The sequence below is a fragment of the Pyrus communis genome, chromosome 6 (genome assembly GCF_963583255.1).
Source record: "Pyrus communis chromosome 6, drPyrComm1.1, whole genome shotgun sequence".
NCBI classification, from domain to species: domain Eukaryota; kingdom Viridiplantae; phylum Streptophyta; class Magnoliopsida; order Rosales; family Rosaceae; genus Pyrus; species Pyrus communis.
The window spans coordinates 27,334,313-27,350,968 of NC_084808.1; the positions used below are offsets into that span (position 1 = coordinate 27,334,313).

General features: G+C 37.8%; 3 protein-coding genes and 1 pseudogene across 3 annotated transcripts; 3 read left to right on the top strand and 1 right to left on the bottom strand.

Moving 5' to 3' along the window:
- Positions 1–30: 30 nt before the first annotated feature.
- Positions 31–4,310, top strand: LOC137736356 (lysine histidine transporter-like 6; annotated as a pseudogene).
- Positions 4,311–6,715: 2,405 nt separating this feature from the next.
- Positions 6,716–9,783, top strand: LOC137738238 (lysine histidine transporter-like 6). The gene is made up of 8 exons (XM_068477870.1): positions 6,716–6,767; positions 6,883–7,028; positions 7,149–7,532; positions 8,195–8,588; positions 8,917–9,022; positions 9,121–9,212; positions 9,315–9,383; positions 9,506–9,783. The coding sequence occupies exons 1-8, from the start codon at positions 6,744–6,746 to the stop codon at positions 9,602–9,604; spliced, it is 1,314 nt and encodes a 437-aa protein (XP_068333971.1). The 5' UTR covers positions 6,716–6,743; the 3' UTR covers positions 9,605–9,783.
- Positions 9,784–11,057: 1,274 nt separating this feature from the next.
- LOC137736826 (ATP-dependent Clp protease adapter protein CLPS1, chloroplastic-like) lies at positions 11,058–13,279 on the top strand. The gene is made up of 3 exons (XM_068476104.1): positions 11,058–11,283; positions 12,432–12,582; positions 12,860–13,279. The coding sequence occupies exons 1-3, from the start codon at positions 11,220–11,222 to the stop codon at positions 13,119–13,121; spliced, it is 477 nt and encodes a 158-aa protein (XP_068332205.1). The 5' UTR covers positions 11,058–11,219; the 3' UTR covers positions 13,122–13,279.
- Positions 13,280–13,764: 485 nt separating this feature from the next.
- On the bottom strand, positions 13,765–16,652 carry LOC137736825 (GDT1-like protein 4). Its single transcript, XM_068476103.1, has 13 exons — positions 16,368–16,652; positions 16,205–16,273; positions 15,678–15,737; positions 15,521–15,568; positions 15,219–15,307; positions 15,071–15,107; positions 14,950–14,994; positions 14,810–14,875; positions 14,686–14,730; positions 14,543–14,604; positions 14,318–14,390; positions 14,103–14,198; positions 13,765–13,968 (listed from the first exon to the last, which is right to left on the bottom strand). The coding sequence occupies exons 1-12, from the start codon at positions 16,383–16,385 to the stop codon at positions 14,127–14,129; spliced, it is 684 nt and encodes a 227-aa protein (XP_068332204.1). The 5' UTR covers positions 16,386–16,652; the 3' UTR covers positions 13,765–13,968; positions 14,103–14,126.
- Between the last annotated feature and the right edge of the window lie 4 nt (positions 16,653–16,656).

Here is a 16,656-nt window from a genome sequence, read left to right on the forward strand (position 1 = left end):
TGTCTTCACTGCAGAAACAGAAAAAACAAAATGGTTACAACTTCTCCTCCAAAGGTGTGCATCACCACTCTCTTTACTCACACAAAGCTATCTGGTCTTCCAATTTTTACGATCTTCACTCTGATATATTTTCTAATTTTTTTCATGTCCATTCTTCAAACTATGGCAGGAAGTTGTTTCAGACGAGAAATGGAGGGGGGAGCCGGTGGACAACGCCCGCCGAGCCAAATGGTGGTATACTCCACCTTTCACACCGTCACCGCAATGATTGGTGCCGGTGTACTCACCCTGCCTTATACCATGGCATACTTAGGATGGTACAGAACAACCCAACTTACCTAAACCAAATACACTGCTTTGTTTTGACAAAAAGAAAATACACTGCTTTGTATACTTTTACACTAAACCTTATTCTTTTACCAACTTCTTTCTTTCAGGGGTCCAGGGATTATGGTGCTGGCAATATCATGGTGCATGACCTCGAACACAATGTGGCAGATGATTCAGCTCCATGAATGTGTTCCTGGAACTCGATTCAACCGATATATAGATCTCGGCTGGCATGCCTTTAGACCAAAGCTCGGGCCGTGGATTGTGCTTCCGCAACAATTGATTGTGCAGGTTGGATGTGACATAGTGTACATGGTCACCGGAGGAAAGTGTCTGAAGAAGTTTGTGGAGATGGTATGTGCCAATTGCACACCAGTCAAGCAATCGTACTGGATTCTCATATTTGGTTCCCTTCATTTCTTTCTTTCCCAGCTCCCCAATTTCAACTCTGTTGCCGGTGTTTCTCTAGCAGCAGCCGTCATGTCACTAAGGTAGTAAATTTAAATGGAAAATCTGATTTAAACTTGCTTTAGGCAAACAAAATCTGTTAAAAGCCAAAATACAATGGAACTTTGTGACAAAGCAAACTGTATAATATATAAGAAACGATTTTAATTTTAGTCCTTAATTCTGTTTTGGTTTGATCAATCCAACCGTTAAAAAAAAAGGAGGGGTGAGCAAGTCAATATTCTTTTTACATACCCTACACAAAATCGAGTCAAGTTTGGTATAGTTTTGTTCTAGAGCATCAATTAGAGCAATCAACCCAAAATGAGACATGTGTATAAATAGAATCGGTTACGAATTTTTAATCAAAATTAGAAGTAGAGGGTCACGAAATAGATAATAAAATGACCCTACACAATTTTTTTCCCTAAAATATTTGTGCATATTTCCCTTCTAAAATTCTAGAAAAACTTGATTAGAGATGTCTGACCACGTTATTCATAAGACACATCTCACAAAATCATGAGAATGTTGTAATTTGGTCTCACCCAACTCCAAAGTAAGGCAGTCCTACCGAAGACTTACTCCTAAACCTAACAAGAGAACTTTAGAAGGCTAATTTCAAAATAAAAAAAAGAAAAAAAAAAAGAAAAAAAAACCAAAAAACTTGAATTTGTTGTTAATTTGCAGTTATTCAACTATAGCCTGGGCAGGTTGCTTAAGCAAAGGTCGGATTGGAGACGTGAGCTATGCGCACAAGAAAGCAAGTTTAGGGTTTTCAATACATTAGGTCAAATCTCCTTTGCATTTGCCGGGCATGCAGTGGCGCTTGAAATCCAGGCCACAATTCCATCGACTCCCGAGAAGCCGTCGAGAATTCCCATGTGGAAAGGTGCCCTAGGAGCCTACTTTATCAACGCAATTTTCTATTTCCCGGTGGCCCTGATCGGGTACTGGGCTTTTGGTCAAGATGTCGATGATAACGTGCTCATGGATCTTAAGAGACCTGCATGGCTCATTGCTGCTGCTAACCTAATGGTTGTCGTCCATGTCATTGGCAGCTACCAGGTATAACTGCCGAGTCAGCATTCGCATTCAACAACACGAGAGATTCTCATCATTTTCTCATGTCACTAATACTTTCCATATGTCAATCGTTTATTGAATGGATCGGGCAATTTTTTAACACGTGACAAACATTTGGTGGACGATAGCACCAGTAAAACTAAATCTTAATTAACTGCACAAGAGAATCTCTCCAGCATCGCTTTTATAAATCTATATAAAAACTTCTAGTAACTTAGGGTTTAGTAGAACCACATTAATTAGGGATGTGACTGAAAAATGTGCAGGTTTATGCTATGCCTGTTTTTGACATGCTTGAGAGGATGATGGTTAAAAAAGTAAACTTCCCACCTGGAATTGCACTTAGACTAATCACGAGATCAGCTTATGTTGGTGAGATTACCATTTCCCATAAGTCTGTCCTTAATTACTATATCTATGTTGCAGCATTTACATTATTTATTGGAGCCACCTTCCCTTTCTTTGGAGACCTTCTTGGTTTCTTTGGTGGATTTGGTTTTGGCCCCACTTCATACTTTGTAAGCCTCTCTCACTTTTATTTTCTTAATTTCTTATTGCAGAAATTACAAAACTACATCCTCAGCAAGAAATTAATTAACTAACTGAGCATTTTTCCACAGCTTCAAGCATCTTTTACACTTAAGTTGGGCTTATTTGGTTGGTGCTTTAGTGCACAATAAAATCTTAATATCATGATTATGGTAAAACGTGTCATTGGCATATTCAAGCATCTTTTACCTTATTTGTTGTTTATATTTTCATTCCTCAGGCTTGCAACAAACTGGCCGCCAACAATGCGAATATTGAAACTCATATCTGAGGACCACATGCATAACAAGTAATTACCATTTAGTGAAAACATTCCCTCCTCTATTTTTCTGTGTAATATTTTCTTCCTGATCTTATATTTCTCAGTTTTCTTGACTTCATCAATATTTATAATTCAGGCAATATGTTGGAAAGGCAGACTTTTTAGTTTTTCGGGCAATGAATCGGCATGGGTTTGTTGGAAATTGCAAGAGAGGAAACTTGTAAGCTGTCTACTTTATCTCTATCTCCATCTCCCCGCCCCACCCTGATCATTCTATCTGTAACTGTAACCAACATTTCCAATTTAATTTTCTTCACAAAATTTTTGACATTTGTCATATCATGCTGCAATTTTTTTTTTTTCAAGCCGTCTGTTATGGATGTGGATGAGGGATGATAGAATGAACTATACTATTTGAAGAGGGCTTACCACTTTTCCCCTCGACACTCAAAAACTGCCCTCGTTGCTAATTTGCTATTCAATTTCTTGCCGCTTCCACTTTATCCCTTAAAAGTCCTTACCCATCGTCTTCTCTTATATATATTAATCTAAGCATCTTGGATATTACCACTTGATTATCTGTAAATTCTGATCTAGCAGAGTACTTCCTCAGATTCTGTGTGACATTCTCATATGAACTTAGTTAATTATCTGTTTAAACTCAATAACCTCTGAATGCTGTGATAAACTAAATTTATGCATTTAATTGTCTCTCTTGGCTTGAAGTGGGGTAATTCTTGATTCTAGTATCATCCCTGTGAGACATCAGCATCGAAAGCTAGTTTTTCTATTTTATTTGACCTTCTGCAGTAGATTTCCTTCGAATGTACGCATGAAACCGAGGACTATTCTGCTATTATTCTTCTTCTCAAAAAGCTGATTTCCCACTTTTTTCAGTGTGCAGTGATCCAATTGCCCTCTCAGACACTACTACTCTCCGTTTCAGACAAAGCATACCGCTTGATTGGAATGCTGTTTCCAGGGGTGAGCTTGTTGTTTACTTGGGTCTTTCTTATTACTGCGGATTGTAATTTCTTATCATTAGTTTTTTTCAACATTAAGTATTTACGGCCGCCAACTATTAGCTGGTAAATCCACAACAAATATGCGAGGTACCTTCAGTACTAAAAGAAACCTGCAAAATGGACCTTGTATGGGTCGATTAAAGAAAGGTGCTCTTAATTCTGAAGGTTCCCTGCATACCCTGCAACTTCTGTTTAAATTTTTTTCTGAACTCGAGGCCTGTGGCGGTACTCCAAATGAGGTTGTGACTCGGCATTGTAACTTTCTTACAACCTGGTTTTTGTTGAAGCAAAGTCTACCTTTGGTCCAGGATATGGTTGTGTTTAAGCCACAAAGTAGGCGGTCAACAACACCACCACATGCAAGTACCCGGTCAGCAACAACAGCAACAAATGCAAGCACCCGGTCAGCAGCAACAGCATCCTCGGAGTCAACAAAAACATCCGCAGATTCAAGAGCAGCACCCTCAGATTCAACGACAGCAGCAGCTCTCACAACTTCAGCAATTGCAGCTACAGCACCAACAACAACAGCAACTGCCTCAACTTCAGCAACAACAACAGTTGGTTGGGACGGGATGGCCGAGCTTATGTTCAAGGCCGGTTGCAATTAGTTCCACAGGGACAAGTTTCGTCACAAGGTCCTAATATGCCTGGAGGGGGTTTTATGGGTTAAATGACAGCCTCAACTCGTTAGAAACACACCGGGACTAGCATATAAATAACTTTACTATCAAACAGTGAACCCCTAATGGTCGGAATTTTAGTTATTAGTTTCTGAAGCCTATCTTTTTAAATGAAATTTATGAAACCGTGGCTTAGCTTACTTTACTCGTTGGATAGAAATTTGTGACGCTTTTGCAGGTTCTTCACGCCGATGTTGTACCGAGGATTATTAGTAACCCGGCTGATTTGGAAGGGAATAAGCCTGGTAAGTGTCACCTGCATTTGGGTTCTTCTAATGGAGGCTCTACTGTTAAATTTGCTTATGATTAAGTGCTCAGATGAGGATTCTGCTTGGAGTTTCATCGAGTCTTTGAGTGTCCCTCGAGCGTTAAGATTTTTGTTTCGCTTATTACTCAGAAAACGATCCTAACCAACGCGCAGAGGAGTCTTTGCAACTTCTGTTATAAACTCTCCTCGTTCATTTGCTCTATTAGGAGGCATTATTTTAATCGGTTTTACAAAATTCTACAAAAATCATCGCAAAATCTGTAAGTATCGTATCTCGATTTCTCTGTTATATAAAGATAACGTTGATTTAGCGTAAGATCAATTAAAAAAGATACGATACTTGTTAACCTTTCATTTTGTGGTGAGCAGTGCCTAACCGTTAACCTTTCATTTTGTGGTGAGCAGTGCCTAGCAGTCGGATCACTTTTGGCTTTTGGGCATGCAAATTGCGAAGTGGCTGGGGACACTCGAAAGCAAGAAAGAAGACGACTCCCACGGCAACAACTCCCATACATGAATGATGAAGAGCATTCCTTCCCTTCCCTTGGCCTTTAATCATTACTATTCCCTCTTTATAAAGCAAATGTTATTAAGTATTTAATCATTACTATTCCCTCTTTATAAAGCAAATGTTATTAAGTATTTAAGTATTAAGTGGGTTTTTTTTATCAAAAAGGTCTTAGAGATTGACATAATTCATCATTTTGGTCTTTGAGATTTAAAAACAATAGAAATAGTTCCTGAGAGCATCAACTATCAATCATTTTGAATATTCTGTGAGAAATTTTTGTTAAATTGAGGGTATTTTTGTCAAATCAATTCCTCATTTGAACTAGTGGTTTCTTTAGTTATAGGAGATTTGTCACATAAAGACCAAAGTGATTAACAGTGAACAATTTCAAAGATCAGTTTTATCGATTTTAAATTTTATAAACTAAAGAATAGAGTCATGACAGAACTATCTTAACTAAAAAGCCTATCGATTGTGGTGATTGAAATTTGAGATGGCTACATTCACCCACCAAATCAATAATTGTCTAAAAGAATGTATTTTAGCATTAAGTGTAGTGATAGTAATCATTGGTTCAATACTTGGTGTAGTAATAAATAATTGCATACAAGGGCCTTTTTCTGTAGAGAAAAATTTGACAAGGGAGCATAAAGAAATGATGCTTGTCAACATGGGGTCCTCTTAGATTCCTTCCGTATATAACATCAAAGTGGGTGGAGTGCATGCAATCACAATTTTAATTATCTCAGCTAAAATGAGAGTAAAATTTGTTTGCACTTGTTTTAAAAAACTGATTTTTCATATTTAGATTCATGCATAAAGTGATAGAGATAAACTTGAGTAGGAATACACCGATCACGTCATCCTTAGAGTCATCTTACAAAGAATTTCTTACATTAAGTTTCATCTAATACTACGTTGATCTCATCTGTTTAAAAACTGACCTAATAAAAAAGTTTAATTGAGATATATTTCCACTCACAAAATATGACAAATGTGAGGTCTCGTAAAATCCTGTTTGCAATGTTAACTAGCGTCACTCTAGATAATTTTAAGTAGAGGGTTTAACATATTTGGCCAAGTATACACAAGACGGTTTGTTAACTCAACCTAAAATATTTACTGCTTTTGCCTATATGATCTGGTTTGCTCAACTCATCCGATAAGCACTCTTGGAAAAGCAAGTCTCTGCGGGAAAAGCAAACGATAATTACACGAGTGGGGCTCACAAATGTACATATCCCACATTTCTTCACATATTTTGGAATGAGGATCCTCTCCAGATGAGGATTTAAAGATCCTTTAATTACATTTGTTCATTGTATATTGTACGGTTAGAAATTATTGTAAATCTTTTTATTTAAAATTAAATATAAACAGTACCTGATAAAAACTGACTGCATAATGTACGATGAACGAATATGATTAGAGGATTCTCGGTATCCTAACAATGAGGGTCCAGAGAGGATCCTCATTCCATATTTTGGGCCATCAAACCACTATATACACACAACACGATGACGATCACTCAACTCCCACATTGAAAGTGTTTCTGTCTTCACTGCAGAAAGAGAAAAACAAAATGGTTACAATTTCTCCTCCAAAGGTGTGCATCACCACTCTCCTTACTCACACAAAGCTATCTGGTCTTCCAATTTTTGCGATCTTCACTCTGATATATTTTCTAAATTTTTTCATGTCGATGCTTGAAACTATGGCAGGAAGTTGTTGCGGACAACAAATGGAGGGAGGAGCCAGTGGACAACGCCCGCCGAGCCAAATGGTGGTACTCCACCTTTCACACCGTCACCGCCATGATCGGTGCCGGTGTACTCAGCCTGCCTTATGCCATGGCATACTTAGGATGGTACAGAACAACCCAACTTACCTAAACCAAATACACTACTTTGTTTCGACAAAAAGAAAATACACTGCTTTGTATACTTATACGTTAGACCCTATTCTTTTACCAACTTTTTTCTTTCAGGGGTCCAGGGACAATGGTGCTGGCAATATCGTGGTGCATGACCTTGAACACAATGTGGCAGATGATTCAGCTCCATGAATGTGTTCCTGGAACTCGATTCGACCGATATATAGACCTCGGCCGGCATGCCTTTGGACCAAAGCTCGGGCCGTGGATTGTGCTTCCGCAACAACTGATCGTGCAGGTTGGATGTGACATAGTGTACATGGTCACCGGAGGAAAGTGTCTGAAGAAGTTTGTGGAGATGGCATGTGCCAATTGCACACCAGTCAAGCAATCGTACTGGATTCTCATCTTTGGTTCCCTTCATTTCTTTCTTTCCCAGCTCCCCAATTTCAACTCTGTTGCCGGTGTTTCTCTAGCAGCAGCCATCATGTCACTAAGGTAGTAATTTTAATTTTCACTCTAATTTTTCACTTTCCATGTGAAGGAAAATCTGATTTAAACTTGCTTTAGGCAAACAAAATCTGTTAAAAGCCAAAATACAATGGAACTTTGTGACATAGCAAACTGTATAATATATAAGAAACGATTTTAATTTTAGTCCTTAATTCTGTTTTGGTTTGATCAATCCAACGTTTAAAAAAAAAAAAGGAGGGGTGAGCAAGTCAATTTCCTTTTTACATATCCTACACAAAATCGAGTCAAGTTTGGTATAGTTTTGTTCTAGAGCATCAATTAGAGCAATCAACCCAAAACGAGACGTGTATAAATAGAATCGGTTACGAATTTTTAATCAAAATTAGAAGTAGAGGGTCACGTAATAGATAATAAAGTGACCTACACAATTTTTTTTTCCCTAAAATATCTGTGCATATTTTCCTTCTAAAATTCTAGAAAAACTTGATTAGAGATGTTTGACCACGTTATTCATAAGACACATCTCACAAAATTACGAAAACGTTCTAATTTGGTCTCACCCTACTCCAAAGTAGGGCAGTCCTACTGAAGACTTACTCCTAAACCTAACAAGAGAACTTTAGAAGGCTAATTTCAAAAAAAACAAAAAAATACCTAAAGAACTTGAATTTGTTGTTAATTTGCAGTTATTCAACTATAGCCTGGGCAGGTTGCTTAAGCAAAGGTCGGATTGAAGACGTGAGCTATGCGTACAAGAAAACAAGCCCTGCAGATTACATGTTTAGGGTTTTCAATGCATTAGGTCAAATCTCCTTTGCATTTGCCGGGCATGCAGTGGCGCTTGAAATCCAGGCCACAATTCCATCGACTCCCGAGAAGCCGTCGAGAATTCCCATGTGGAAAGGTGCCCTAGGAGCCTACTTTATCAACGCAATTTGCTATTTCCCGGTGGCCTTGATCGGGTACTGGGCTTTTGGTCAAGATGTCGATGATAACGTGCTCATGGATCTTAAGAAACCTGCATGGCTCATTGCTGCTGCTAACCTAATGGTTGTCGTCCATGTCATTGGCAGCTACCAGGTATAACTGCCGAGTCAGCATTCGCATTCAACAACACGAGAGATTCTCATCATTTTCTCATGTCACTAATACTTTCCATATGTCAATCGTTTATTGAATGGATTGGGCAATTTTTTAACACGTGACAAACATTTGGTGGACAATAGCACCAGTAAAACTGAATCTTAATTAACTGCACAAGAGAATCTCTACAGCATCGCTTTTATAAATCTCTATAAAAACTTCTAGCTGGTCTGTTTGGCATTACTTTTAGAAGGGCTGAAATGATTTCTAATAACTAAGGGTTTAGTAGAACTACACTAATTAAGGATGTGACTTGAAAATGCAGGTTTATGCTATGCCTGTTTTTGACATGCTTGAGAGGATGATGATGAAAAAAGTAAACTTCCCACCTGGAATTGCACTTAGACTAATCACGAGATCAGCTTATGTTGGTGAGATTACCACTTCCCATAAGTCTGTCTCTCTATGTCATTTCTGGTTGATTAAACCCTAATTAATTAAGTCCTTAATTACTATATCTATGTTGCAGCATTTACATTATTTATTGGAGTCACCTTCCCTTTCTTTGGAGACCTTCTTGGTTTCTTTGGTGGATTTGGTTTTGCCCCCACTTCATACTTTGTAAGCCTCTCTCACTTTTATTTTCTTAATTTCTTATTGCAGAAATTACAAAACTACATCCTCAGCAAGAAATTAACTAACTAATTGAGCATTTTTCCACAGCTTCCTTGTATAATGTGGCTGAGAATTAAGAAACCAAAGAGATTCAGCATCCAATGGCTTGTCAACTGGGTAAGCCAAAGAATCTAATGTTCCTTATTGTTGATATGGCATAGATAAACGATTGAATGTCGACATCGGTACATAACCAGTTAGCAATATATCCATGTCTTATGATGAATGTGTGTGTGCAGGCTTGCATATTCATTGGAGTGTTCATCATGTTGGCTTCCACAGTTGGTGGTTTTCGTAATATCATTGCTGATGCATCAACATATCGGTTTTACACGTAATTAACGATATATAAGCGGATTATTACGCCACTAATCAGACGAAAATTATGTATTATCAAAGTTGCGGATTAACTAGTAAGGACTAATATCAATTAATGTTCTGTTATTCTCCTTCCTTCAAGAATTAATCAAGCTACCAAAGCAATCCGTGCATCATTTTCCCTTGTTTTCTGGCTTGTAATGTTTTGCTTTACCATAAGCAATTTCATCAAGTCAAAATACTCTTTTGGATTAACTTTTAGTAAGTGCTATTCTAAAAAATTGTCATGAAGATTCATATCCACGAAAAATAGTGCTCTTTTTTACAGGGAATTGTTATTACTTATTCCCGCTCCAAAAATCTCATTCTACACTCCAAATTTTTTATATTAGGAAAGAAAAATACACTTGTGAAAAGTGTATAATGAGATTTTTGGAGTGCCAGTAACACTTCCCTTTTTATAAGGGAGCTTTAACAAAAAACTCTTAGTACTGTTCACTTTAACGAAAAGTCACATTTTTCCACTAAAAAGTCAATCTTGGTACTATTCACTTTACCCTTTATTTTATCCTTACCATTAAAACTCAAAGTTTTCGAACATTTTTCATTAGTTTTTCGTTTTTATAATCCATAAATGTTGGGAAAGGAAGTATTCAGTGTCCTCTAGAGAAATTCAAAAGGAGTTCTTCACAAAAGCAACTCCAAAATAGAAGAAAATGAACAAACGCTGGCAACATTTTAGTATCAAATTGCGGAAATTCTAGTATTTTTCTTTATATATGCAACGAATAATGAATTATAAGTTGGATTTAATGGTCAAGAATCACAATGTATTCTGACAAAACAAAATCAAAAGTGTATTGAGGTGTACTACATTAGATTATAGATTCGATTCTCGCTAAAAGCGAATTCAAATTAAATTATTTCTAACGAGGCTTAGATAATGTCGTTTATTTAAAAAATCAATTCAGATTGGATATTCCCCTAAGTCTCAAAAATTTCAAATCAAATCACACTAATGATGATTAAAGGGATGTGCTATCTACAAATCTCATTTTACTTCTCACACATCGCTTGATAATTTATGTCTGTTGATCTTCTTCAATTCATTCAATCTGACGGTCGAAAATTAAAAAGATGTGTAAGAAATAAAATAAGATTTGTTGATATCTCACCGCATGATTAAATTGTAGTTGCAATGTCCATCTTAGTTAGTGGAAACAGTTATATGTCATGTCTCTAATTAAATAAATAGACACATCGAAATCAGTAGCTAGTTGTGATTTTTCTTGTGGTCACCCATCACATTTAGAATTTTGATTTTAAATTAAATTTATTTATTTATTTGATGAAGAAATTGGATTTATAATTTGACAAAACGAATATAAATTTAAGATAATTAATTAATCGCTCATAAAAAAAATTTCGTACTTGGTAGGTAGGGTCTAGACGACGACGTTCAGTGAATTGCGAAAACCAGCAAAGCCCCACCAGAAACAGCACAGCAATGCGCCAATTCATCGATGATTTTCTTGTTGTGTTGGTTAAAAACACAACCAGAAAATCCAGTAAATAAATAAAATCGCACGACGCATTGCAGCAGCAGCAGCACAGCGCAAGACAAAAGAAAGATTAATGGAGACTGCGATTTGTGGGAGAATCCCTCTCTCCCCGAACCACGTCTTCAACCCCAAACCAGGTTTACTCCATTTTTCTCAATTCCTTCCCTCTTTTCAGATTTTGGGTTTCCGTCAAAATCTTTGATTTCTTCAGCATCTGTACTATTAGGAGTAGATTTATTGGATTTTTCAATTCAAAGCTTGGTTCTTGTAAATTTTTAGCGAGCGATTTTGTTGTTTTTTTATTGAAGTTACGGAATTTAATGTATAATACGCCTCGAAAATTGATTCTCTCTGATGGGTCTCTTTTTCCTGTGTAAATGGAAGAGTGCTCTACTTCTTTCACAGAACATGAAGTGCCAAGAAAAACCCCATATTGTTATATAGCTGTATATGTGGTTCCCAAATAGTTCTGTTGATGCTGCCAAAGGATTATGTAATTGCTTGAATTGTATGTGTAAGTGTACATTTATATTGTTTGATGAATTGAAAGTTTTGTTACAAGAAAGTTTTTCGAAAATCGAAAGCTTTTTCGGTTAGAACAAAATTTATATCAAATTGTCCAGTATCTTGCAAGATGTAGGTAGGGCAGATTGGGGAGTGCAATGCAAGTTAGTTCGTTGTGCACTTGTGTCTAAACTTGGGCGCGTTTCCTATGTGTTCTGTTTTGGGAGTGGTGGTGTTTCCGTTTTCACTAATGTAAGATCGAGTAATGGGAGCGGCAACTTCTGGATTACTTGCCACTGCCTCCGGATGCATTTATGCTAATGCCATCCACATGTTGGTTTCCTTAAGAGGGTTACAAGGATTTTTGTGTGCAGTCCTAAAGATCCAGCATCTCTAGTATCTATACCAGGGCTAAGAGCGCCTTTGCTACAATTTCGCTGTATTTCATCTTTCCTATGCGTTCTGTATAAACTTGGGACCAGGGCTAAGAGTGCCTTTGCTACAATTTCACTGTATTTCATCTTTCCGAGCAATCGGAGATCCAATTCTAAAGATTTGGGTTTTCAGAACCCGTAGATTCGTAGACATATAGATGTTGTGGTGGTTCTAGAATCTAGATTATGCTATCTTCGGAATTTTCGCTTTCTGTTGCTAAATGTTGTCTCAATAAAAAATTGGTTAGTATGAATAGTGTGTTTCTATGGTGATTATTTATTCTTTAACATATATATGCCCGAGTGATTCCAATTGGTGAGTTTTTATTATAAAACGTGTTGAGCAGGAGACAGACACCCTCTTTGTAAAGGAGCATGCACCAATCTTAGCATTCCAGTGGCTGTATCAACAGCAGTACCTGGTAAAGGGGGAGGACTATTGGAAAGGCCAGTTAGAGAGAAAGCAACTCCTGCCCGTGATTCTGAGTTTGATTTGAGGTATGGAAACACAAAGTTATATCGTTACACCATACGAGTGCTTTGTTTAACATAATGCCATGAAATGGGTTTGCACCACTCCTATCCAATTCCGTACCTGTGTGTATCATGTTGCATCAAACTTGATCATTTCGACAAACTATTAAAATTTATGATCCGTTCACATTCACCTGGTTCCGGTTGTATTTGGTACTTGCGGTTTTCCTGAGTTCATGGTGTCTCTTCTCCTTTATAAAATTAGATGAGAGTTAACGTTAGACTGCCCAAAATTGTTCAGGAAATCAAGGAAGCCAGCTCCTCCATATCGTGTAATACTGCACAACGACAACTTCAACAAACGGGAATATGTTGTGCAAGTACTGATGAAGGTTATCCCGGGGATGACCCTTGACAATGCTGTGAATATTATGCAAGAAGCACACCACAATGGCTTGTCGGTAGTGATCATATGTGCTCAGGCCGACGCTGAAGAACACTGCATGCAACTGAGACACAATGGACTTCTGAGTTCAATTGAACCTGCAGGTGGTGGATGCTAACGACGTGCATGGTGAGAATCCAATTGGTGTGACGAATACCCGAGCATTGGATGGTGTACATAATCCCAATCCCCCGATTGATATGAAATCGCGGTCATCCTGTGGTCAAATTAAGACAAGAGGGTGGTAGTTTAATAAAAAAGAGGATTAATTTTAGTGTTTTGCGATTGCACTGTTTATCTTTCTGAGTTACAGTGGTCCGCTGAACTCTGTGTTAACCTATATAGATGGTGTTTTCCTAATTTGCTCCTTCACATTTGAACAACTTAGGGTTGGTTTGGGATTTGCTTATGGGAAGGTCAAAAGCGCTTTCAGACAACAAAAGGCGCTTTCAAGTGTTTCCAACACAATCTTTTGCGTACGTCCTTGTTTCTGAAATTTTGATCAATTTCATCATCCTGAGTACTCCTGTCCAATTACAATTCATCGAAATGAGTTAAAACCAAGACACTATTTCCATTGATAATATAAATATTAGGAAACTTTAACGAAAAGCTTCTGGTACTATTCACTTTAACGAAAAATCATATTTTTACACTAAAAAGTCAATCATCGTACTATTCACTTTACCCTTTATTTTGTCGTTATCGTTAAAACTTAAAGTTTTCAAGTCATTTTCATTAGTTTTTCTTATAAATATATCGAGACCAACGGAAACATAGATTTAATTGGAATGGCACGCAACAATAGAGTATAGCAGAGGTGTTCTCATCGGTAATTAGTTCCAAACATGCCAGAGTGCAATATTGGTACAGACTTGTAAAAACAATGAAGCTGCAATGCTTGTAAATTACTCCTTGCAGTGAATAGATGTATGTTTTTCAGTCAACAAATCATCTTTCAGTCCCTGAAGAAGAGTCATCATCAAAAACATAATCTAGAACAGGTATCGTATTCTTCTCGTTGTGAAATTTTAACGATGATTCCATGTATTTGCTATGTATTATAATATATGGTGCGAAATGTAGTCAACGTACTTACAAATCATTAATCAGACTATGGGTATCAAGCCTCCACTGTCGAAAGGAAGGATTGGATTCCGAAAACAATGAAAAGAACTCCACCCGACAAACCAACCTGAAACAAAACAATTATAACTTACAACTTTGATGCCGCATATTTGCCTAAAGCCAACGGGCACAATATATAAAAACGAGAACTATATTATGTTAAGCACGAAGGCGGGCGTATATTACTATTTTCTCCGAAATCTGAGATGCCAAGCTCTTTCCACCAAGGACAGCGGCAGTTGTACATAATGCCTGTCCTCTGAGAAAAAGGGAGGAAGCACAATCAGTAAATAGGGCAGAAATAAAAATAACAGGAATAAATACAAAGGATAAAAGTGAATTAGAAGGATGAGCATGCACGGTGACCACAAGATCTAGAAGCCGTTCAGGTTACAAAGGATGGAAACTTACAAGATTCCACCAAGAACCACGCCTAATGGGTTCTCATCTGCCGCCAGACCGATGGTGGCTAGCTGAAAGAACAGCAGGTCAAAACAAAATCGTGTTGAAGCAATAATGAATGAGATTATATATTCAATGGGCCAAATGCTCACCTGGCTCTTGTCGCCCCATTCACCGAAAAAAGTAATGGAAAAGGCCTGCGGCATGAGCATGATAGATGCGGTTAAGTTATAGCCATGCAAAAATTTGAATTTCATAATCAATAGAAGATAAAACCTTCAAAAAGATCGGTGAGAAGAACTGCAAGAGAAATGAACGTCTCTGCTTCTTGTCATCATCATCCTGAAAGTTAATAAACGTTCATAAACCCGTAGCTCAAAATTGCACATGGTAGAAAGAGTGTGTGTGAGGAGCACCTTAGTACGTTTGCTGCCTCCTGCGTTAGCCTTTAGATCAGCATCCTAATGGTACCAAAAGGGTGAAGTCAGAAAGGATTTGAATTGAATGCAAGCTAGGAATAAAAATTGAGAAACAAACCAATTCTGCTTCAACTTCTGCAAGCTCATCGTCACCCCTGTAGGGTAACCAGAATTAAATTCCCCAACAAATAGAAAAAGGTTAAATAAATTCCAAAAAAAAAAAAAATATATATATATATATATATATATATATATATATCCATTACCCATCTTCTTTAAAAGCGTCCCATAAGGACCACAGTCCAAAGCCAAAGAACAACACTGTTGTTATGTGATGGGACCATTTCCGGGAGAGCTGTAATTCAAGATCAGCATTCAGTACTCATATCAGAACAGAAAAACATCACCAAGTTAAGCTAACATTTAATAAATATGTCAACTGGCCAACGTTATGCGACGCTCTAAGTGGGACAACCATTAACCCTTACATCATGAAAGAAAATTCCCTTGGATCTTAAAACAAACCCCACGAAAATCAATTTCAGGGTGGCAGATTCAGAGTGCTTACCAGATTTGGAGCAGCCAAGCCGACGAGAACAGAAAGAATAGTCATCACCTAAAACTCAACAAAAATTTGAGATATATGTGAGACCTCAAACAAGAAACATCCAAGATCTACACAACCGAGTACACCACCTATATGAAAGTGGGAGGGAAATGCTTACAATCAGAGCTCCTAGGCAACCGGCCAAAACAAGTCTTCTAGGATGGCGCATCGCAAGGATCTTAAAGAAAAAACATCGCACCGTTAGATTATTACTCAAAAAATAGTATACAGATACAAGAATATGGATTTCAGATGTGGTTCTGGCCCTTATGGTTTCGCTTCGTACCCAAGGGACTTTGCAAAGGGAACTCGGGCACAAGTGTGTGTGTGTGTGTGTGTGTGTGTGTGTGTGTGTGTGTGTATGCATATACAAAAACATACATAAACACTATATGATGCTCGACAAGTTGCTACTGAAAACATTTAAATTCTAATATGTCCTCTGAAAAATCATACATATACTAAAAAATTCAGCAGAAACTCGATGTTCTTAATAGTATTGAATTTATAAAGTTTAACATGCCGAAATTCTTTTCGATTCGTCTATTTTCTTCATGGCGTGTAATTAGAGGGTTATTCCAATTTCCACAATTCAAAAACAACCAAAAGGTAAAAAGAAACAAAATTGCAATCGTATAAACTAACCGCGGCGGCGAAGAAGGTCTTGTCGCCGATCTCCGAGAGCACAGTCATGGCAAGTGACTTGGTGAAACCCTAATCAACGAAAGCATCATCATAATCAAGCTAAAACAAATCCAGATCAAAACAAATACGAACGCGGTTTGATGAATTACGGAGATGGAATTACCTGCACGACTGCACTCATTTTTCGATGAGTAGCGTAGAACAAGGATTGAATGCTTTTGCTGGTGCAGAGAAGTGAGTCAGAGTTTGAGAATCGCTCTGACTCGCTCTGCCGTCGGTGAGTGAGGGAGGGAGGTTGGCGGGGCGATCTATGCCTGACTCGGCTGGTTCGTTGGAGTTTCTGAACCGAGATACAACAGCACAACAGCAGCAAAAGCGTGTGGGAGGGGATGTATGGAACGTGCGGTTTAAATGAGGCTGCTAACAAAAGAACCGATGCCTAACAAAAAGTA